Source organism: Ammospiza nelsoni, chromosome Z (assembly GCF_027579445.1).
Source record: "Ammospiza nelsoni isolate bAmmNel1 chromosome Z, bAmmNel1.pri, whole genome shotgun sequence".
In the NCBI taxonomy this organism is placed as follows: Eukaryota; Metazoa; Chordata; class Aves; order Passeriformes; family Passerellidae; genus Ammospiza; species Ammospiza nelsoni.
Genome location: NC_080669.1, coordinates 26,178,956 through 26,204,307, shown reverse-complemented (window position 1 = coordinate 26,204,307; position 25,352 = coordinate 26,178,956). Strand labels below are relative to the sequence as shown.

At 40.5% G+C, this 25,352-nt stretch overlaps 1 protein-coding gene across 1 annotated transcript in view; it reads right to left on the bottom strand.

Annotated features, from left to right (window-relative positions):
• The window catches only part of SLC44A1 (solute carrier family 44 member 1), a 71,598-nt gene extending 48,082 nt beyond the window's left edge, over positions 1–23,516 (bottom strand). Inside the window, exons 1-3 of the mRNA XM_059491992.1 lie at positions 23,297–23,516; positions 6,746–6,835; positions 4,521–4,663 (exon numbers count right to left, since the gene is read on the bottom strand). Of these exons, the coding sequence (XP_059347975.1) occupies positions 4,521–4,663; positions 6,746–6,835; positions 23,297–23,323 (260 nt within the window). The 5' untranslated portion in view covers positions 23,324–23,516. The remainder of the gene's footprint in view (positions 1–4,520; positions 4,664–6,745; positions 6,836–23,296) is intronic.
• Positions 23,517–25,352: the final 1,836 nt, after the last annotated feature.

The following is a 25,352-nucleotide window of genomic DNA, read 5'->3' as shown; positions in this document are numbered from 1 at the left end:
ATCGCCAGAATATTTTGTAAAATAAATGCTACAATTCTAACTCAAACTTGGAAGTTTAGAAATACAATGCAATTACAGCATCCTATGCAGTTTTGACAGAAATGTGGGCACAGCCTTAAATTCAAACACTACATGTGGGCACATGAAATTCAAACACTACATTGTATGGTGCACAGAAAAGAGCCGCACAGAAAACTCCAGGCTATCAAATCTGTGGTCTTGGAAAACACAAGTAAGATAAGTAAGATTAGTTTTACTTCAGCACAGCTAAAACAAGAACCAAAATTTGAGGAACCGGCATTACAGAAGAAAAGTTAATTTTTTTTTTTTTTGTTTATAAAGCTTATATGTAGAAGATAAGTGATTTTACTGCAGAAAATTTCATACTGTGAAACCACAGGACAGGTTTTGTTTCCCTCTAGAAGAATGTCATTACATGCTTTGTGCTGCAATTTCAGTTATTTACAATCAGCAATAGACTAGTTTTCTAATAAGGAAATAACACATCAGCAATACAAAGGCAGACGTAAACAAAGTAATCATATTGTTAGAGATGCTTCAATACTGCAATGAAAATAAGTTTGCTATTTGAAAATCAATATAGTAGACTTACAACAAAGGTACATTTATGCATCTTTATGAAGTACCAGCCGTGTAGAGAAGGACTTGGAAGTAGCAGTGCATGAAAAATTGGACATGACCTGGCAATGTACACCTGCAACCCAGAAAGCCAGCTGTATCCAGGGCTTCATAAAAAGAAGCATGACTGGCAAGGCAAGTTTTACTGTGCCCGCAGGGGGGCCCCCAGCTCTGGATTGCCCAGAAGAAAGTACAGGAAAGACATGAACAGTACAGAGGAGACGCATGAAAATGATGAGAGGGCTGGAGCATATGAAGGTGTGCTAAGAGAGTTGGGGCTGTTCATCTGGGAAAAGATATGACTGTGGAGACAACTTTTGGCAGCTTTCCAGTACTTATAGGGGGCTTCTGTAAAAGACCAATTGACTTTTCACACAAGCAAATAGTGAAAGGACAAGGGGGAGTGGCTTTAAAGTAAAACAAGGTAGAATTAGAATGATAGAATAATTTTGAAGAAGACCCTTCACATCCTCTACTCTAACAGTAAATGCACTGCCAAGTCCACCACTAAATGACGCCCCTAAGCGCTAAATCTACACATCTTCTAAATACCTCAGGAATGGTGACTTAACCATGTACTCAGGCTTGATAACCTTTCTAGCAAAAAAAATTTGTCATAATGTCCAATCTAAACCTCTCCTTGCACAGTGTGAGACCATTTCCTCTCATCCTGTCACTTGTTACCTAGGAGGGGAGATTGATTCCTCCATCCCTTCAGGTAGCTGTAGAGCAATAAGGTAAAACTGAGAGCTAGTAAACTGAGCATTAGTAACACTTAGACAAAGCTAGCATCTTAAATATTACCTAAAAATTAACAACTAGAGTGTACAGCCTGGAGCATGTTATAGGAGCTGTAATGAACATACTGCAACATGGAGTACAGAACCAAGCAAAATCCCCCAGAAAAACAGTGTAAGAGGTTATGAAGATGACTACACTTAGTAACACAACAGCAAACCAATGAAAAGCAAGACCACTCCAGGCTCTAAGAGTGCTCATATTAATAATTCCCCAGGTATTTCTTTGTTTGGGCTCTCTTTTTTTCAAGGCACATAGACTGAGCTACCAGATATCATAATTGATCTGTGTCATCTAATGGAGATAAGAGTCGAGTGTCAAAAATTTCTCAGCAGTAGGGCATACACAGTTTCAGTCAATCAAATTCTCTGTGTACATGCTGCAAACCATCCTGAAAACCTGTGTTTTCCCATTACCTTGGAGAATTACCTAAAGTTCAGGCATTTCCTGGGATCAAATGCATGTGCTCAGGCAGAATGCCACCCTAGCTATTCTTCATAGCATCATATGCACATCTCCTAGTACTTGAGTAGACAGCACAAACTGAATTCTGTCTAAATAACAACACACTGGTGATCAAAAACGAGACTGAACTAGCATTTCAGAGACTTGCATTTGGCTGCTGTGATTATCATTTATTTGCAAATAAAAGGTCATTTTTTTTAACCCTTTATAGCTACCAGAACTTGTAAAACAAGGAGCTTACTTGAAGCAAATTGGTTTAATTAGAATTCACTGCCAGTTTTGGAATATTGTCTTATGTCTGACTGTACAAGACAGACTACTAAAGTGTGTTGTGGTTACTTTATAAAAATAAAAGGATGCCTGATCCACTCTTTGTTCACAAGACCAGGCTATAAAATCCTCCTTCCCAATACTTCATCTCACTGGTTTCAGCATATCTGATGTACACAGACCAAATCACATCCCTGTGAGAACTGTGCTCTTTACCCTTACCACCCAGATTTCCATATCCACACAGACCACATCAATTTCACTTCCATGACAGTGCCTATGGGTTGCTGTCACATATAAGGGAGAAAATGTTACTTTTACAGATGATTTAGCTTTTCAGCCCTTGGACTAGGAAATGGAAATGGAATTACCCTGCAAGCAAAATGAAATGAGAGTAACTTCACGTTTCCAGAGCCCCATTTGTGGAGCTTAAAGCCTTTTCTTTCTCTACACAAACTGAAATGTATAGGCAGGAAGAAGAGTTTATTTTTACCGTCTGTCTGCAAAGTGCTCCTATAAAAATAACATTAAATACTCCCATGAACTCCACCTCAGACACTGTAGGAACTCCATCTGCTAGAGACAGATGCAAAGCAGATAGCTTTTCTAATTTGCTTGGCAATTTTTCAGAATAAACCATGAGGTGTGAGAGAAGGAAGGATCACTCACTTATATAAGAACCAATCACTTCCAAAACTGGATACCTTGGACTATACCAGGCACTTCATGTGAACAGTTAAAGAGTAATCTGCCTTAGAGGGTTTTCTCTTAACCAGATAGAGAGCACTATAACTTATATGTGTGTATCTATTAATTTGTTTAGTTCATGCCTCAAGCCACAACATCCTTGTTAGAAAAGCATAATTCTTTTGAACCTCATTAAGATGTCTTGACAAACAACAGGCTCTGTCAATTAGCTGTGTTTAAAACAGTCTCTCTTTTAATCTACTGTCTTTTGAGCTTGCATTTACAAGAGGAATTTACTTAGTGGTAGATGTTTCCCCACATGATGGTCTGATCTATGTCACATGTAGAAGACCATCACAATATTAATTATTACATTTCAATAAGGTGTCTGAAATTCTCTACCTTCACATGAACTCAGATACCATTTCCTTCTAGGGGTAAACTTAAAATTATTCTTTTAAATTTGGATTTTTTCTCAGAACACTAGAATCACAATTTTATACTGTATACACATGAGTTTAGAAAAGGCTAAAATGTTTCTGTAAAAAACAGGAAATTTTTGCTGCATAAACTTTAAGCCTTTCAACCTTCTTGAAAGATCAGATTAGAGTAAGAAATTATTTTTCTGACAAAAGATATCAGTAAAAAGTTCTAGACATTTTATTTATCTCAAATCTTTCTGATAACCACCTATTATCTATCTACATTAAATCTTAAATGAGATACTTAGAAATCTTTAGAATAGTAACTCAAAATAAGATCATCTCAGGAAAGCATGCTTCCCAAACAACTTAGGAAAATTATCAAAATTCTGTTAGTCTGAAAGTATGTAGTAAAAGGCTATCATATTCAAAAATCACTAACTTTTTAGCTCCTTGAAGTAACTGGTGATGAAAAAAGCACTTTTTTCTTTGTAAGTGAATATCACTGTACTAAACTAAACAGTTTGCTTCCTTAAGTTTCCTAAGTTGTACAGAAGGACTCTGAGCTTATCTAACAACACAGACCTCAACAGACATTCACAGGTATTCAACCTGTCAGTGAAGAATTCTTGCCACTGCTCCAGTACTACTACTGTAGTGTGATGTCTTCCTGGACAACAGATAGGAAGTACCTGAACTTTGAGTATGAGTTTTAACAGGACAGTGCTTAATCAAAGCTGTGCACACCTCTCAAGTTTTGTGCATTTTCTCCACAAGTCACATATATACATTCTGCCTGCAGTTCAAATTTTAAAGTCTTATTCTAATGTCCCAGATTATCTCATCTCCCCTTACATGTCATGGCAGAAATCAAGCATACAACATCAAAAGTAAACATTGATATCAAAGCCTGCTCCCAAATCTGAGACTACTTGTCATACTTAAAACCCTAACAAACAAGACTTTTCATCAGCCTAGTACAATATCCTACATGAAATGGATACTGAGAAAAAGTAATTTCTCAATGGCTTAGCTGTATTAATATTGCATATCTGCCAACATAGTCTAATGTTGCTAGTTGTTAAAAAAGATTGCTGTCCTCTAAATGAGAAAGTGTCAAAGGACAAGTAGATATGAGTTAACATATCCCTTTTCCCACCTTATTTAAAATCACTTTCAAAGAAAGAAACAATTTTGCATTCTGTAAACCAGGCAAGGCAAAACCTATCACATACTTACTTCTTGTGTGTGAGATCCAGACCACTGTTGACTATTCCCTCCACCTTGACATTTTTCTGTCCACAAATATTTCCATAACTGTCATATCCTGAAAGCAGTCTTGCAGCTGCTCCTGTAGCTATTGAAAAGCCACAGATAAAACCCTGGAAGAATACAAAAACCCCACAGTTAGCAATACTCTGTTTGAAAGATGGGAAAAGTCAGTTTTATTCATTTATTTCTAAGCAGAGGTTGTCTAAAAATTCTTTCAGACTGGAAAGGGAAAGACAACGACTATCAGAGAGAACTTTTGTGCAATAATAAAACTGAATGCAAGTTAAAAGGGGATTCAGACATCTAATACAGGATATTGTACAAGCAGAGTTAAGACTCCTGTATGTTGTTTATTTGAAAGTCATACTGTCAGCAAGGGGCATGAAGCAGAAGGGAGAAGTCAGCAAGTGCACAAGGGCCAGCAGTGAAGAAGAGCTACAAGCAGAGATGGAGTTGTGACAGATTGCTAAGCATCTTGGACAATTCCACACAATACAGATTTTCTTGCTTTCAGATTTTTTTTCTTTCCTTTAAATTAAATACTTTCAAAGATGAGCCAGAATGATGAGGCTTATCTAACACAAGTTTCTTTTAGGGAAATCCTCTTAAAGCAAGTGAGCAGGTCAAGGCCACGATGGTTCCAGACACTGGTTTTAAATGCAGGAAAGAAACAGATGCAAAGCAAGATGGTTCAGACCACCCAAGCAGTGTGGAAAATATCCTATGTAGGCAAGTCTTGCTGTGAATTTTCAGAGATATTTCACAAGCAAAACCAAGATTAAGGCAATGATTGTGCAAACAAGAGACTAGCCCAAAAGCCTCATTAGCAAACCACTGATAGGGAGAAATGAACCATCAGCTGACTCCACTACCACCAAGGAACTGATTTTACATGTGAGACAGGCTAAGATTTGAGAAGTGGATAAACAGCTGAGATAAGAGCATAGGGCAACAGATGGCAGTGGCAGGATCAGATGAAATGATGACAACAGGTAATGACGTTGGCATGCAACAGTGAAAATGTGGGTGGTTCACCCTGCAAGTGAAGTCTCCTAGAATGGTAACTATGTGACCCAGTCGGATGATTGCTCTGTATACTACATTACTTAGAAAGGAAAATTTGGGACACTCGTGCACAGAAAACTAATGTATAGTTGGAGGAACAGTTCATGCTCAGTTCCCCAAATAATCAGGGAACATGAACAAAACCAGACAAAAAAAACAAATGCAAAAAGAGAGCTACATGTTTCAGGAAGCACTGTGCTTTTTGCAATTTTAAGATATTCACATTACAGTGACAACACAATTGATATGATTTTAAATAATCATTATAATTTTTACATTTGAAGCCCAACCACTGAAAAACACCCTGAGGAAAGTAGAAGAATTTTTTCAGTGGAATTATTCCTAACACCAGAGACGGAGGAAGAGCAGAGAAGAAAGCTGAGAGTACATTAAGTCCCAAACCCCCCTAAAGACACCTGTTTGCAACACAGTAGTACAAGACAGCAATGGATATTCTCTATTTAAGAAGAGTAGCAAACATAGGTCCATGAAACAAAACAAGATGGAAAGAAGTGTACTTCTACATTAATCTTTAGGTTTTGGAGGTTTAGTCTTTTAATAAAAAGTGTAGAGTTTCGTGAGGCTGGCTTGAAAAAGTAGATGGCTTCATCACAGAGTGCAGAACTGTTAAAACTTTGAAAGAAAGATCTCATCATTGGTTTTTAACAATAGCTGCTTCTACTAAGTATACAATAAAAATAAATTAACAAATAAACAAAATCTCAGCTCACTCTTTGACAGTCAGAATTTCTGTTTCTCACAAAAAAGTTCACTGTGATTCACAGAATTGCTTACCAGACCCCTAGCTATCATTTCTGGGACGTGCATAAGGAACATGAGTCAAGTGATAATTCATTTTGCTGAAAAATTACTTACCACTGAGACTGCAGTTTCAGGGGAAAAGAAGCTGGAGCAAGAATTGGCACCAACAATAAATTATGGATCCCTACCAATGGCCTTTGATATGTACATACTACCCATTTTTGTTCTACAGTTGATGATTCCCATGCAAACATATCCTGATCTTTGCCAGTGATTCAGTTACTGACAGGTTTTAAAATTCCTTTCTTATGAACACAAACTCTTTAGCTATATAACATTTACAAAATCCTCTGAGTTTTACTCACCATTCCTATGCAGAAGAGGATGAATAAGAGCAGCCATGGTACATCTGTGCAGCTGTGGTCTTCCAAAGGCTTCCACTCTCGCTTGGAACTCTTGTGTGAGAAAAGAGAGATGAAGTTAACAAAATTTCGTCCGCTCATAAAAGAAAAAGGCAGAAAATTATTCTATGGGTAATTTACCTACAACAGGAGCCATCTTTAAATGCCAAATAGTTGAAGAAGCTTGAAAGAAGAATTTGAAAGACTTGAAGAGTAAAGCTCATGTAAGATTCCAAAAGAAGTGCCTCCACAGGAGCTAGATCACCAAATAGTTATTTACCCAGAAAACAGTTAATTTATCCAGAAATTTACAAATATTTATCCACAAAACAGGTTATTTTCATCTATCTTTTTATTAACAGAAAGCAGAAATCAATGGCATGAAATGGAAAATATCTCCTATTGCAGTCGTCCACAGCTACCTTTCAGTAATCTGATTTCCAGGAAGGATTAAAGTTTTCAAATACTATTGGCAGGTTGAATAAGAACTATGCATGTAGAAAGGAGGCAATAAATTGCTGTTTAAGGAACAGTTTTCTACCTGCCATAAGGCAGCTGAGCTTAACACTTCAGTGAAGAAATCCTTCACCTGTATTGCTATGGTGCCAGAAAGGAAAGTTGTAAAATTAAAGGTTCGAATAGTCAATATGGAAGTAGTTGTAAGCAATTCAGATAGTTTGCTGCTCATGAGGTAAAAATTCTCAAGTATATATACATTGCTAAGATAATTAAGAGTCTTATAAACAGTCATTTAGGCAAAAAGGTTTCAGGAAAAGAATAAGCACTAGCTGGAATACAAAACTAACCAGCAAATCTTAATTTGTTATAACAAAAATACTGATTACAGCAACTTTTAAAAATACAGAGTTACACAGACAAGCTTTCTCAACAGGCTCCCAAACACTGAATATTCAGATATATTGACTGAGACCCAAGAACTGCAGACACTGTTTTAACCTTTGAGGCAGAAAAGGAGATTGATATGAGACTACATACACAACTGTCCTCTGCAGAGACAGAGCAAAGGGCATTAACTGTTGAAACTATGAATTTACTTTTTTCTCTGAAGACTCTGAAGCCTGGAGGCCTGTGAGCTGACTTCGGAGAATGCAACAGCAATTCCCTGGAGAGATGCACCTTAGGCTCTGGGCACTCTTCACAGCTCAGGGTGAGGAAAGAAGTTTCCCCATGGTGCCCTGCAGCACTATGTTAATTTGTCCCACTTCTGTCCTCCCCATTGGCCCATTGGCTTTCCCTATCCCTTTCACCCTTTTATGTTTATGTTCTAGCTAGTTCTCCCTTCCCTGACTTCCCTTTGGTTTATGCCTCTGCCTATCCACCCTGGCATTTCCTATTGGTCCCTTCCCTGGTGTACAACTCCTGAGCACTCAGATCCCTGATGCTCTCCTCTGCCCCCTCTTTCCCTGTGTTTATATCCTGGACCCTCTTTTGTTCCCTGTCTTTGGCCCCTGGATGCCTTCAGCATGGCCTGAAATAAAGCACATTGGAATGCCATGCCTGGACCCTCCCGTGTCCCCACTGTTGAGTTGCTCTGTGTGTGTGTCCGTGTGTCTGTCTGTGCTGGTGCTCCTGTGTCTCCTACTCGCTGGCACAAGACACTCTTGGGGAAGGTTTCATCCACCACCACCAAGGACCACAACATGGAATAATCTTCGAGATTTTGCCGACAAGGTAGCAAATGTCAGTACTGAATTAAAACAGAACGGCTGAATGAAATGTCAACAATTTTTACCTCCACTATGTATTCTGCATATTTTTAATTTAAAAAAAGAAAAGCAATAGCATGTAACTTACATGATATTAGCAAAGTGACTTTTTTGCTATTCATGACTTTGGCTTTTTTGAATTCACAAGCACAAAGCAGCCTTTTCATATACTACCATTAGAAACCCAAAAACTGGGTAAACAAATTAAATCCTGCATGCATCACACTTCAAAAAAATGGAGTTTTATAAGTAGTCCAACTTTACATTAGAGAATTCCAAGCTAATTTTGCAATCTTTTATTAAGGAAGTTACACTTACAGATGTGATGAATATAGTTTTACAGATGTGATAAATACTATTTTAATTCAAACTGCAAATTCACTGTTGGTCCTGATCAGTAAAACATCTTTAGATTTTACTTAATAACAAGACACTAGAGGTGCTAAAAGGTCACACTGTGCACTCTACAAACCACATTCAGCAAAACTAAATCTTCTTATCCTGGCAGTTCACACTAACTAACACAGTCTTGGAACTTAACATTTACAACAAGATTGTGACATTTATATGTTGCTATAATTAGCACAATCATACTTGCATAAAATATGCAAAGCTTCGTGCTTCCTGTTTGTAACTCACTCCAAGAACTCTAGATTCTTTAGAAATTTATTTACAAACAGCAGAGGTAAATTTCAGCTACAGCTGCTGTCTTAAGAGCAAATTGCCGTTGGCAAAAAAGGGAGCAGCAAAATGCACTGCAGAGTGTGCTTTGATTGTTTTGTTGGTTTGGGTTTTTTTTATCCTCTCTCTACCATCTGCATACAAAATCTTTTAACAGGATTTTTAAAAGCCTCTAGAATAGCTCTGCAAGGATTTCGGTTGTCTGACTAGTCACAGTTACCCTAAGTAATCCATTTTACTTACTAAGTAGACTGCAATTTAAATGTCAAAAAGAAACTTGAAATGTTGTAACATACAACATAGTCAGAAAGTTATACAGATAAATGAATTCTCTGCCTATGGTTCTTACTCTGCTGAAAAAAAACCAAAAACAACTTAAAGAAAGCATTAACAAAACAAAATTTAAAAAACCCCAAAAAACAAACAAAAAAAAATCACCCAAAAAAAGAGCCTACAAAAAAAAATTAAAAACCAGAAGGTATTCTAAACAAAAAGTATCCCAGGAGGAAACTCAACAGGTACTAGATACTCACTAGCTTAAAATTTAACTACCTAGCGTGGTAACAAGGTATGAAATTTTATATGTTTAAAACAACACCTCTCTTCTGTAGCCGGTGCAATCTTTCTTGTCCTCAGATCTCACTAAAATCCAAGCTAGCCACCATTATCTGTGTACTGTTTTCCTCCCAGTTGCTTCCTTGTATTCTCGATTCCCAATGAATCCTGTTCCATAGCTTCATAGTCCTTTATCCTTGTCTTTGATGTTAGTGTCTGTGTCTCTCTAGTGACTGCTCCCTGTCTACTCTACACCCTTAGGCATTTACTCAGACTGATTTTCATGCTTTGGCAACATAAATTGTTAATCTATGGTCAATATAAGGTCTAACAAATGTTGTTTGTTCTGCAATCTGTAAACTATGCTTTGTATCCATTGTATCCATTGACTGAAACGCCATAACATTTTAGTAGACATGCTTTGCCTGAAATCCTAAATCAGCACTTATACTCTTAGCTTTTCTTCCAGATTAGGAGCCTGCAATATTTGCTTATGCAAGAAAGCCAGAGAAAGAAAAATTGGAAATTCCTTGATTCATTTCAAGTTTTCCCTTAAAACAGAGCTTTCATAATTTACACTATGCTCTCTAAGGATATTCTCGTCATTAACAAAGCATGTAGGGTCACAAAAGCAGAGAATCTGGAGCGCTATCAGTCACAAGTGGAAGGATGGCAAATCAGTCTTTCTGTCCAACACAAACTTCCAGGTTGGGAACATTTCCTGCTCACAACAGCTTTTCTGCGCTGATTTTATGAATTACTTACTCAAGAACACAAATTATTGTGTTCAGCAGTTTACATCTGTCCATTTTGCACAAGACTTAGCAAACTCAAAACCAAATCAAAACCCTCAGGTGCCGCAATCTTACAATTGTGTTTTAGTACTACATACCTTTAAAATTGGATGTCTACAATTAAGACTTCTCTTGCAGAAGAGGAAGTGGGAAGAATGTCAGGACATTAACTACTGTTTTTTTCTAGCTGAATTCAGAGCTACACATTCTCAGGACTAAAAGTACTTGCATGCAAATACAAAATAAAAAGAGGCTATTTTCCAATCACTCCAAAACAAAACCAGAAATCCCTCTTCCAGATTTCTTTCTTGCTGCCACTTACAAAATACACCTTTCCAGCACCAAAGAGTAGGTCCCCTCTGCACACTGCAATATACTTCTGTACAGGAATTGCCAGAACCAGCACAGTCAAAACCACTTTCACTGTTAACTGTAATAGCAGTACTGGATGCAGTCATACAAGCACTCATATGCCATAACCAGAGTGAAACCCATATAAGAGCATAAAAAGATGAAAAAACACTGCCTTTTAACAGGAGACTACAGATGCAGGGAGCTACAGAGAATTTATTTTGAACACAACATGTCTCATGCAATGTAAAATTTGGGAGTGATGAGACTAAAGTGAGAGGCCTATTAGGGAACATCTGCAGCACTACATATAGAGATAATCAAGCTGTGGGTAAGTAGCAAAGATGTGAATAAGATAAAGATGGAATCTGCTATCAACTGATGATGCTGCAACATCATGATGGTACAGGAAGCAGAAAGAAAAAGTCTTGTGGTGGTCAGATGACACGTTTCAAGAAGAAGAAAATTCAGGTGCTAGTAAGGGAGGTGGGCTGAATTAAGGACAACCTAGTGAATAACTGGAATGAGTTACAACCACTGGATGAAAAGGAGTTGCAGGTCAGACCCCAGGCTCCACTTTAGCTAGTGAGTGTAAGTTAGCAGCTGGAGACTATAGGGGTATTCCAACTTGTATATGAACACAAAGGTTGTAAGAACAAAGTCACAACTTCATTTAATAGTTCCACTGATGGTGAGATAATTTGTTACAAAACCCTATCCCAGGAACCATATTAATCTAACTACATCTCCTTTAAATTCTCTGTTGTTTCATCACCTTGATGTAACATCCTGACTCAGAATACATACAACAGTAATTCAATACAGAAGAGTAAATAGACATAACTGCTCCTTGTTTATTTAAATTAGAGTTCAGAAATTATTGTGTAGCTAACTGTCTTCATAGAAGACAAACAGCCACAGTGTGCAAACAGCATTAATAAATGGCGTTTAGAGGCAGAAAAGGATTCTCATCAAGAGATTCTCAATGGGCACATTTTGTGGAAACTGCCAAAGTCCTGCAACATGCACCTTTCCTAGAAGGCAGACTGGTTCTGATGAGGTACCAGTGATTCAACTGATCATATAATTAGAATTTGGTTTGTTCTGGTAGCATTTTGAGTATAGAATATATACGTTTTTACACCTATGATGCAAGTTCAACTCTTCAAAACTGGACGGTCCGTTTGCAATACTGCTGCATACCACCAAATGACATTTAAGGGCATGGCTCCTTGGGAAATGGACAAGCCAGATTAAAAAGGTGATGACCAAGAAGTCATCCAGTTCAGAAGCTGTCCTGCAAGCCAGGTTTAACCCTGCACCTTCAAATGCTTTTGAAACATACCCACACAGAAGAAAAAGAGCTTTTGAAACATTTATCGGTGTTTCCTAACAGCCATTTAAGGAGATGGTATTTTATCCATTTTACATCTTTACAAGCTAAAGAACAGCACTAATCACATGTTGACCTTTACTGTGAAGCATTCCGCCTACAAATAAGATGAGCCATAATTTACTAGTTTACCAAACTGTTTCCAATGCAAGAGGTCTAACATATATGGCATTTTTCTGTCCAAGACATGGCAGACTTTTCCACACTTTTCCACACTTTTCCACTAGCAGCAGCTGCATATTATCCTAATGAAACTTCTTCCACTTCTGAACAGACCTCAATCCTAGAGCGTGAAGAGAAAGAAACCACAAGTCCTGACCCCAAGCACACACTGAAATCCACACAAAGTACACTTCCGAAAAAAATAAAAATTAAACTAGTATAAAACTTTCATGTGGTGAGTCTACTATTTAAGTGTACAGAACAAAGTCTTGAAGAATGAAGCCTATTTTCAGTTCATGACATTACCAACCATGTTATATTTTTACAGAAAACCCTTAGCTTACTCCATCAGGAAGTCTAAGAACACTTACACAGCTGACTCAGTTAAAATGTCCACCATTCCCTACAGACTTCCTGTAGCTGACCTATAAGGTGTTCAGACAAAGCACTAAACAGCACCTTACAGCACTCTGTCATGAGTTCAGACAATCTCTCAGGTTCACAATAAAACTTGTTTATTGTACAGCATATTATTGGTATACCTCCACTACTACTAGAACAGCAATACACACCAGCAAGTGCAAACTTTTACACTACTAAACTATACCAGCTCCCTAGAAGAATGAACTACATTGTATCAATTAGAGTACCTGCATAAACACACTAAAATAATTATTAGTAGACTTGGCCCAGATCTACCTCTGGGGAAGAGGACTACCATACCAACCTCACAGAGCTTGCTAATGGTTGCATTCTCATGGGAGGCAGAATCTTGAGTTGCCAGAGACTTCAACAACTGAAGCAATGTCCCCTGCTTAAAGGACAAAAGAGCTTGTCACTGTAACACTACTGCAGCATGTCCCAGTCATCTCTAGAAAGAAGCCAAAACACCCTGGGGTAATTCCAAAAGGGACTCCATAATAGGACATGCAACTCACAGTGAAGTCCAAAGTTCCATTTTTGTGGAATTTCTGCTTCAATCTCACTACAAACTGTTGCAGTGTGTGGTTTTGATTGTAATGCAGCTCTAGCGGTCAGTTTTAGAATCCTTCCTACTTAGTACTGTTATAGCATATTTTATTACTAATGGATTGTTCCTTTTCCCCATGTGTTGTTGGTTTTTGCCCTAGTTGTCCATCTCCCCAAAGACCTGCCCTTTTGTACCCTGATCCTCCTCCCATTGAATGTCAATCCCTCCCCAAACCTGCCGCTTTCTCTAGAAACTTCCCTATCAATTTTACATCATTCGAAACCCCATTGGTTTGTTTAAGTTCTCCTCCCCTGTAGTCCTCTACTGGTTTAAACATTGTGTTCCCCGCCTTATGTTCCACCCCAAGTTTCTCCTGGTTGGTTAAAGATTGTATCCTCCCCTGGGACCTCCCCCCACTTATAAGTTGATGAATACGTTTGAGTCGGTGTCTTTCTGTCCCAGACCCTGCAGGGTGTAATCTGGTGTGGAAAACATAGAGAAGCCCTCTCCCCGTTCCTTGTCCCTGCCCTCGGTGCAGTACTATCCCCAGCGCAGTCCACCTGTGCCCTAGAGCAGCTGTGCCCTACAGCAGCACCCCGGATTCGACAGCTTTCCGGGGGCGGCCCACTCTCGCTGTTGGTGCCAGGAGCTGGTCAGGCTGAAGAAATCCGGTGCTGCAGCAACAATCCAGTGTATTCTTCAATTTACTGCAAAGCAGACACTAGTCACACTTTGGACCTAGAGCCATATTTTATTTTACTGTGTTTTACATCTAGGCACCCCCATTCTTATTTTCCTAACAACTTCACAATCCACCATCTGTTCTCCAATGCCCTGTCCACTGAAAAGATGCACCTGCCCGTTTTAAGTATGAAACACAAAAATATACTAGGAGAAGTTTTCTGATGGTGTACTACTGCTTTATCCACCAAAAGGTAATGAATTTATCCTTTGCTTCTTATCAGATATTAAGAATACCATTAATTCAGTATGTCTTCTGTATCTTCTATTTTGCTAATAGCACCAATAGTATTTATACGTTTTTAACATAAGGTAAACAAAATTGAGAGCACATAAGGTATCACAGTATTACTAATGGTGTAATATAAGGATGTTTACCCTGAAAACTCATACATAGAACTTCAATCTTTAATGTAGCATATGTTGTGTTGTAGATCATCTTCCATTCATCTTTAGTCAATTCATACTAAACATGGCTTCAAAATTCCTTGATTACATACCTCCACCTCAATCAACAACTTAAATATTTATCTTGAAACATAACACAGCTGATTAAACAAAGCTGACATGATCAGCACACCTGCTGCAATTTTGAAGTTTAGAGATCAGGCCATCTGCAGACAAAAGCCTTGTTTTTAAGCCTCAAAAGTATTTAGCTGTGGTTTCTTCATTATACATTAAGTATACATTTCGAATAAGCAATAAATAAATAAGGATATTTTACAAATATCACAGTAATATTTTTCAGGGCCTTAAAATATCCATTTCAATGCAATTTTGGTACTTCCACAGTTCTTAATCATTAATAAAAAAATCAGTCATGCAAACAAAATCAAACCAGTAACAATAATAAACACCTAAAGCAACAAAACCAAAACAAACCACAAAAACATCCCAAAAAACCCTACAACCCCACCCTCCCAAAACCACAAAACCAAAACATTTCTTCACTTCTGAAGACATTTTGCACATACCAAGTTACTGCACTACATTTGAATTTTCTACCTGGTTATCAACCTGTTTCACAGAATTTCAATTTTTTTTTACTTCTACAGACTACAAATCATAAATTACAATCTACTTTCTAACTTATGACTAGTAAAACATGCAATTAAAAACATACTTTACTTTCAAATGTTAGCTGTATCGCAGGACATCGAGATGCATCCAAAAAATCCACCAGGAATCCCAGGGCAGAACTCTCCAGTTACTGGTCTCCGCATGAGATGTGGAGGACATTCCATGAAAAACACTGCCCCTGTTCTTTGCACTGTCTTCATGTAAATCACTGCTCATTAGGAGCTCATGGTCTGCATGACACTGCTGTGAGAACTAACAGTGTTGCCACTTACAGGGACATTCATAGCAGTTTTATACACATTCCCTCAAAATGCATCCAAAATATATTCAAATGTATTTGCCAAGTGAAATTCAAAGCTGCTTAAACACAAACTCCTGAATTACAGGTTCAAAATTCTGGCATAACAAGAAAGAAAAACACTCAGGATTACATAATAAGAGGGCAGCGCTTGAGGACACTTAAAGTATATTAGATTAACAGGAACTAATACTAAGAAAGCTCTATCTGATTTATGTAAGAAAAAGTGAGAGGAGAATGGAAAAGGAAATAATATGTCATGCCCTTAGCTTATTGCATAAGCATACTTCCTTATAACTAGGCAATAATTTTCCAGTTTTCCACTGCAAACTATGGGAAGTCTGACAAAGCATTTGCAGGACATAGTTACCATGACTTGAACAAAGTACTTAAATGGTTTTCCTGCTTTGTTTCTGTAGATCTGCATACAACATTCAGAGGTCTCTTCCTCAGTCAAATAATATATCTGGAGAACAGCAAGAGTGGTTTCAATTTAAAACAAAATCAAACCAAAAAGGCCAGTGATCATTTCTGCTGTAGACAGCTGCTTTAACTACATTAATTAAGAGCAGGCACAATATATATTATCAGATACAAGTCAACATGTTCTGCTAATCATGCTCTCCACCACAGTCTAGCAACACTACTGATAAAAACAGCAGCTGCTAGAAACCAGCATATAAAAATGCAGTATGGCACCAGCTTTCCAATATACCAGCAATCATCTTCTATTCTTATAATGCATTGTATACTGGGTGTTGAAATATTAAAGCAGAGAAAACTAAACTTTTGGATTGTAAAGCTGAACTTCAAAATGAAGTGGACGCTTCTCTCTTCTTAAATATACATACAGATGCTCTTGACATACAATTATACACTTCTATTGCACATTAGAAAATTGCTTACCTAGAAGATTTAAAAGAGCAGAACAAAAAAACCCAAAACAAACAAACAAGAAACCAAAAAACATAGGAAAAAAAAGAAGGGACCTAGCAAAAGCAGGCCAATGAATACAATGACATTTATTTACTGCATAAGTCTGGGAAATGTCAAAGTGGTAGAATGACCTAAAAGAACCTTATTAGTACCTTAACCATCAACACAAACTCTTTCTCTAAAAATTATAACCAAGCTCTCAGTACAGTTTCATAAAACAAAGGTAAAAATTAGTAATCAGTTTAGTCAACAGGTAGAAGTAGCCTGACAACACTGCATAACCATTTTTAGAAGATAAGCGTAGAATTTACACAATTTTCTAAAGGCTGCTTCAGAAGGGGAAAGATACAAAATATCAAAGACACAGTTTCTGTTAAACTGGTTTGTAAGTTCTACTTTTCACAGAAGAAATCACAGAGCTAAGTTCATAAGCACAAAAATTCTAGTCAGCCGAAATACGGAAAAGACATGCAGTTACTGCCAAAGCTTGCCTTCAGAGTAAGGACAGTGAGGGGAAGAGACATAGTGGGGGGCATCAGAGAGAATGCAAAATTAACGTCAGGACCAGCAAGCCATGGGAGGCTACTCCACCAAACTTACTGAAAAGACCCCAAAAACAATGAGCCAATACAGAATTAAGAGATTAGAGTGATGTCTGGACTTGAGGAACAGAGTACCGAGCCTGCAGAGATGCTGAAAACCTTTGTTGCCCTTCACCCTAAGCAAGAAGACTTCAGCTAAGGCCAAGACCCTGGCTGGAGCCACTCAAAAGTTGCGAAAGACGCAGTTATGCCCCCTGCTCTCATGAGGACGGGACCCCCAGCTCTGCCCCTAGTTGGCAAAGCTGTGCATTCCTCCTCCGAGTCACCCTGGGAGAGACAAAGTAAAGGAAACAACAATTGAAGGGTACTCCTCAGTAGGAAAAACTCAATGAATTTTATAGAGTACTCACAAGTATCTATGTAGGTGAAATATTTCTGTGTTAAGATCAAAAGGAATTACCTGCACAGGTTGTGCAGTTGCTTGTGACAGCATTTATAAAAGGACATCTCATGCTTCACAGGAAAGTAACAGAGCTTACAGATGAGAAATAAAGAAGAAATTCCATGAGATGCCTTATCATTAGCATGTTCTTGGATCCTGCTTGTACACTTCATCCCTCTTACCATATCTGCTTACCAGATACTAGAACAGAAAACTCATTTACTGTCAATATATTGAAAGAGAAATCAAGCTTTCTATCTCCTGGAAGAAGAAGTCGTAATTCATTCTGCTTCCCTTCATCAACACAATAATTTGTCTGGTCTTCTTCCATGACAATACCCATGGCCCAGAATGAAACAGGCATGTTTTGATGCCCCTCAAACTCATTTGACTGTGAGAACCTCTGACCACTAAAGATATGTAGCTGATGTACAATTAGTAATCTGTATTGGCCATAATAGTCGAAAGAAGTATTCCATCAGAACTGCTCAATTTTGCAAAAAATTAGGAACCCCAGATTTATTAAATGTTGTTTTGATAGCAAATGCTCAAGGGAAAGTTAAGGGATAATCTGTCTTCATCTCCTCTTATAACAGGAAGTTCTTACAGTCTTTCAAAAACCAAGGTCACCACTAAAACCACCAATGTGCTTTGTTTTTCCCAGTCATGCCTCCAGTTTCCAGCAATATTTCAAGCTTCTCTCACACATATAGTAGATAAAGTCACTAACGTAAAAAGCTCTAAGTTTATTTTAAACACACACCGTATTTTCTAATAGTAACACAAATACTAAGACTCCAATAAATTGCCTTGTTTCCTATAACATGTTGCCAAAGCAAACACCTTATAACTACTATCAGCTACTACCATGATAGAACAGCAGCAAGGGAGAAGAGATTTTGTCTTACAACTTTTCCATGAGATGGCAGTTTAAGGTCTGTCTCTCCCCACACCTCATTCCCTTTCACCATCTATGAATTTCTGTCCTCTCAGATAAAGAAAGGCAAACTTTAAAGAACTGTGCTATAAATTACATAAGTGGAGCAATTTGAGTTATACTGTAAAATAAGTTTTCTTGCTTAAAAAGAAACAAAAAAAAACCCTGTGTGGATTAGTTCAGATTTACAGCACAGCCTAACAGTTGTGGCAACAGAAGAGTGATGAACTCCAACAGTTGCTTCCTTAAAATCCAGTTTTAAAATGGATTGATGCTGTGACATAAAAGAAAATATCATTGCAAAAGGAGAAGAATGAAAAGCCAGGGAAGAGAATACCAGCACTCAACTCCATTTTTCTTCCTCAGTAAAACTAAAGATTTGAAAGAAATGCAATCATTTTAACAACTCAGAACTTCTGCACTATTTGCTTAAAAGATCCCTACATTTAGGCAGAGAAGATAATTTCCAAAACAGCACAAACATGCAGAAAAAAACCCCCACAAACTCAAACTAGAGTTACTTCCATCAAAAGTTAAGAAGAAACTAAATCTTTGTTGCACAGCAGATCCATAACAAAAGAGATGCATCCAGACAGAAGCACCCTTCTTGTGAAAACACCCACCTCGTGATGGCCATAAAGATATGGCCAAAAGAGGGCTGAAACAACACGAAGGTACTGACAAGTAACAGCAATACCAGACAGGAGACAGAAATCCCACCTCAGTATTCATCCCTTCCTTTACAGGTTTTAATCTTATATAGGATAGTACACTTTGGCTAAGCAATTCAAAGAAATCTTAGGAAGATCTGTTCATGATAACTGACAACAGGTAAACAAGAGTGCTTTAAGACAACTAAGACGTCGCCAACGCTGCACAAGCTTTCCTCTATAAGCTCAAGGTTCAAGGTGGTGGTAGTAAAGAGACAGCAAGCTCAAATAAATGACAGCTTAGTGATCCTAAATAAGTACAGGATTGCACGAGCCCCTAAAGAAAAAAAGATGACAACATCCTGGTAACACCAAGGAGAAACAACCGGTAACGCTGAAAAGGAACAAGAAGTAAACAAGAATTCTAGTTGGGAAGATAAAGAAATAGCGGAGATCATAGAAGATGCTACACCAGGGGAAGTGAAAGAACTTTGTGCAACAACGGAATACCAAAGTGAAAATAAGAAAGAAATTGACAAGAAGTACTCCAGTTCTAATTGCCTCAGCAGGCAAAACAGCAGTGGGGCAACAGAAGGATTAGCTCAACTGGAAGAAAGTCCGGTATGGTTGCATCAAGTTTAATTTAACATGACTCAACAGATACAGCTGATAAATTTGGTAAAATAAGAAGAAAAAGTGGAGAAAGGCTGGAGGGACAACCAGAGACAGAAGTAGTGGCAAATAAACGATAATCAGAGAGTAGAAGGCAGTGCTATATCGCTCACTTAGGAGCTGGATTCAATGATACTTGTGGGTTCCTTCCAACTCAGAAAATTCTGTGGCACTGCAGACATCCAGGGAGAATAAGACATCATGTGCTAGAGGATTACATATGCTATTGAAAGCAACAGAGACCAAGTAGGTTGAGGAAGATGTGGAATCCTTGCACCTTGGGCACAAGAAGCCTGTAGAGATATAAACTGAAGACAACTTCAGCATAATACAGAATCTGGATTGGAATTGATTTAATATGAAGGGGAAAGAGTGTGTGACAACAAACATACATTGCTGTGTTCAGGAATTTGGAAAAGAAGGGAGATAGACTGGAGTGCTGTTATGTTTAAGGATGGAGAATAGCAACTCAGAACAAAATTAGGAAGGGAAGAAGATGGCAGCAGGATGTAAAAACCTGAAATTTGAAATTAAAACAGAAAAACTGAATGAATGGGGCTTTGGGTAGTTAAAAAGGCAGAAAAAGCAGAAAACAAACATGAGACTACATCTCTGTAAGTAGCAATCAATAGTGCTGAATAAAGGTAAACATGTCAATTCTAATCGGTTTTTCTCTGGAAACCTTTAGATTCTGCTGGGGAAGAGGCATAGAAAAAGACCTAAGATAGAGAGCTGGCAAAGCAAAGGAACGGGGAAACATGTATAGGGGGGAAAATGGCTAATTGATTATGAAATAAAAGGTGGTAGTCTTGAGAAAGGGACTTGGAAATGTAGTAATCAGATAAGATGGTAAGCAGAATCAAAACAGAAGTGATAATTTCTGTCAGAAACAGAAACGAAGATTGGCAGATGAAAATCAAAAAGGCTAGAGTGCTGAAAAATAAACTTAATGAGAAATCTACTTGAAAAACAAAGTCATAAGGAATGAAGGCGTTCATGATAAGAGGAGAGATTATGTCAAAGACCAATATGAAACCACAAAGGGAGAAGCAAAAAGTAGGTGAGGAAATGTGAAGGAATGTCTGATGGACCCCTGCCCAGGAAAAATATAAGAGGAGGAAATGCAAAGACCATGGTAGATGAGGAGCACAGCTTTTTTTTCATGATAAAAGGGATGACAGGACAGACATTAGGACCTAATGTAGTGCTGTATGATATACAGCAAGGTTTCTGTAATCCATATACCAGACAAAACTGCTGATAAAATAGTCAGCAGCTAGTCTTTGATTTGGATTTCCTGAGGAGACACACCTTTGCTTACAGTTAGGAAATTAAATAAACTGCCATTCTTTATACTTCCCTCATATGTATATGGGGTACAATGATCAATTGTTGTACTGTATCTTGCCATACATAAGGAAGGCAAATGAAAAGTTTACTCTGAACATCATACAACCTAGCAGCAGAACACAGCAGAAATTTAATTAAAACCTAAAATCAGTCAGCTGAAAGCTATAAACAGGCTAGATATGCAGACCAATTCACCTCTAACATTACCCACAAATACGGCTGCATTTTCCTTTAAGAAAAGAACGGTGAACCGCAATTCAAATTCATACAGAAGAGCTAGAAAGGGCCTAGAAAGCACTCCAAAAAAAGCCACTTGCATAGAAATCACAGAAAATAAGGTTGGAAAAGACTTGAAAACATTACTTCAAAACATCAACTTCGCTCTCAGTGCTCCAAGTCTGTATCAGCTTTCCTTATGCCACTTCTGACGGATGTTTATCTAACATGCTTTGGTTTTTTTTTAGCAAACCTCAAGCAATACAGACTTCACAACATCCTCTGGCAGTCTACTGCAGTGACTGAACAATTTCAAAATCTGCCCCTAACATTTAGCATATATGTTAGTCTCTTAATTCAAACCATTTGTTCATGCACCATTAAGGCTGACTGCCTTCCTCTTTGCAGCATATTTGCTATACAGAAAGGATGTCTCCTATTGCAACTGGACAGCTCTCGGCAGTGTTCTGCATTGGAAGGGCAGAGCTCTTATATAAAAATAAAAGTATGCCTGAACGGATAAGCTACAAAAACTCATCTCTGTGATGAGTCATCTGGGACAGCAGAAACGGACTTTCTCACATAAGCAGTCTGCTGGAAGCACGATTCAGCCACTGCAAGTGATACAGCCAAAGGAAACTAACATTTACAAGCGAGCAAAGCACAGCCAAGGCATCAGTCGTGATCGTTTGTACTACAGCCTTCAGAAAAGAGCCACGCAAAAAACCAGCATAGCTTTGGCTGTGTTGTTCAAAGGCAAAGTTAAAATGGGAAGCAGAGCCGCAAACTGGAGCATTGGGTGGAGCTCCCGATTGTGCCTTGCCCGGCAGCACCACTCTGGGGGGGGGAAAAAAGGAGTCAGTACGGGCAAAATAGAGAGAAGGGGGAGGGGGAAGAAAGAAAAACCGACCTCGGAAACAAGAGATGTGCACGGGACCAATCAAACACAGGGAAATGGATGTAGGGAGGCACCTGAAGCATTGGCCATAGAGTGAGGAAGGAGGCTGGGATTAGGACTGCCTCCCTTTCCAGAGGCAGCGGACTTGAGGGCTGCCCTGGGCCTGATGACTTTTCTCCCACGGAATAGCTTCTCTCTGTCGGGTGAGGTAGTACGGACCTCAAAGAACATGCTGCAGGGAAGGACAGGGCATGCAGGGCTATCTAGGGAGAGGTACTGAGGTCGGGGGGAGCTGGGGTGGGGATCACAGCAAAGTGGTGCAAGGCACTACAAGGATGGCAGGTGAGAACTGGGAGGTCTGCAGCTGCAGCCATGGCAGGGAAGTGGAGCATGGAATGCCACAGATTGCAAGGCCAAAGAAAGGCTGGGGAAGAAGGGGCAAGGTGAAAATTACCCACAGGAGAAGGAGCACACAGAACAGTACGCAGAGGGTGGAAGTGCGTAGCATGGTAAGGAGCAAGGCTATGGTGGGGGGTGAACAGCCATGAGCGGGAAAAGCACAGCTGCAGAGGGAGCAAAAAGGTGCACAGTTCATGTGCACCAAGGCTTTGGGCGAGTGGATGTATGGGGGAGGTACCCAGCCACGAAACAGCAAGGCTACGAGAGGCGAAAGCAAGGTGGTCGCAGTCACGGGAGGGCAGAGGTGTTGGTGGAGGAGCGTGAAGTGGGGAGGGAAAGCAATGGGTTCCCAGCCACGACAGAGTGTGGTTACAGACTGGGACGCAGGAGAGTGCGCAGCCACGGGAGAACGGCGCTACAGGTGTAGCGAGGGGGATGCACTGCCACAGGAAAGCGGGGCTCCGTGGTGGGAGGCAGCTAAGGGGTGCTTGGCATGAGGCAAGCGGGGCTGAGAGGGGCACAAGGGGATGCACGGCCGCCAGAGAGCGCGGCTGCGGAGGGGACAAGCGGCTGCGCAGCCACAGGACAGCGACGTGGGCAGACCCGGAGCCAGGGGGAGGCACAGCCGCGGGGCGGGCAGCGCGGCCAGGGGCAGGTGTGCCAGTGCCCCGCAGCGGAGGGCGGTGGGGTCGAAGAAGGGAGGGGGACACGGGCCACTCACCTGCGCGGCAGAGCTGCAGCAGCCCATGGCGTCCGCTGGTCTCTGCCCCGTGGGTGCCTGCTAGGCATCCACTCTCCGCGACTCCCCCGCCCCGGGCAGCGGCGCGGCGCGGCGCGGGGGGGACGGAGGGCGGCACGGAGGAAGCGGCGGGGACCGCGGGGCCCGGTCAGACGAGCGCGGCTGCACCACAAACGCCGCCGCGGCGCCCCCTCATCCTCCTCCCCCCAGCAGACGCGCGGGGAAGGCGGGGCCTGGTGGGGGCGGGGCCTGGTGGGGGCGGGGCCAGAGCACTGCGGCGCGGGGGGTCCCTGCCCGGCCGGCGGCCCCGCCCCCGCCCCGCCGCCGCTTCCGGTGTGGTGATGGCGGCGGGGTGCTGCTGCTGAGGAGCTGACCGAGCTCAGGGCTCGTCTTTCGCTCACCACTCGCCTCGGGGCAAGGTGCGCGCCGCGCTGGGGAGAGCTGCGTGTGGAAACCAAGCTCTAATCAGTGGGGCTGCCCAAGACTCTGAGAGCCCGCCCGCTGAGAGGAAAAAAAGACCTGATCGTATGGGCTGGTAGTACATACGCATTTGCAGGCAAGAATCTGTGGTAGAATTAAGCGCCATTTCTGCACTTCTTTTAACGCTTCGAAGGATAGTGATTCTCCAGTGCCCTTCTCTGGACACATTCCAGCACCTCAGTGTCAGTGTCCTGGTGTCCTGCAGGGCCTGGAGCTGGACACAGGAAGTGAGGTGTAGCCTCACCAGTGCCAAGTACGAGGATCCTGCTGGCCGCACCATTGCTGATACAGGCCAGGATACCATTGGCCTTCACGTCCACCTGGGTATGCTGCTGTATCATGTTCAGGCCCTGTTCATGTTCAACATTTCTTGACCCTCTTCCACCATGCAGCTTTCAGCCACTTTTACCCCAGCCAGTGGCCCTGCCTGGGAATATTGTGATCCAAGGGCAGGAGCTGGCACCTTGATGAAGCTCTTACCATTGGCCTTGGACCACCAATCCAGCATGTCCAGATCCTTCTGCAGAACCAGCCTGCCCTCAGCGTGTCAGTATTCCCACACAATTTGGTATCATCTGCAGAGTGACTGAAGGGGCACTTGATCCCCTTGTCCATGTATATTGATATATAATATATTACATAGGCCCCAGTACTGAGCCCAGGGAGGCCAGTGACCTGTTGCCAACTGAATGTGGCATCATTCACCACCACTTTTGGGGCTCAGCCTTCCAGACAATTTTTTATCCAGCAAACAACACACACATCCAAGCCATGAGCAGCCGGGTTCCCTAGGAGAATACTATGGGAGAGAGAGTCAAAGGCTTTGCTCTGGTCCAGATAGACAACACCCACAGCCTTTCCCTTGTGCACTAAGGAGATCACTTTGTCAATGAAGAAGGAGATCATATTGCTCAATGAGGATCTGACTTTCCTAACCCCGTGCTGGCTGGGCCTGACTGCCTGATTGTCCTGCACATTCTGTGATCAAGAATGTCCAGAACTCATGGTCTGTTCCACAATCTTCCTGGGCACTGAGGTCATGCTGACATGACCTGTAGTTTCCCAGATCCTCCATCCTGTCCTTCTTGTAGTTGAGTGTCACATTGGCTAACCTCAGTCCCTTTTAAGGTATGTTTACTGGTCCAGCAGTTGTGTTTGAGCACAACCTGAACATAGGAAGCAATACTCTGCATAAAGTTTGGGGTTTTTTGCTGAATCTTAACTCAGTAGCAGAATTATCTACTATTCTATCAATATAGTAGAATATCCATGATTAGAAATAGTGTTGCAATGACTTAAATATAAAATGATCCTTTTACAGGCAGAATGAGGCAAAAGAGACCTTGTGACTAGTAAAGGAGTTTTGTTAGGCTTCCAAGAAAACTGAGAAACTGACATGTGGGTGAGTTGTGAATCACACTGGGGTTTTTTTAGCTCTTGTCAGTTTAATCGCAAGTAGAATCATGGAATCATTTTCGTTGGAAAAGACCTCTAAGATCATTGAGTCCAACCACAACCTGGCACTGCCAAGTCCACTGCTAAACTGTGTCCCTTAATG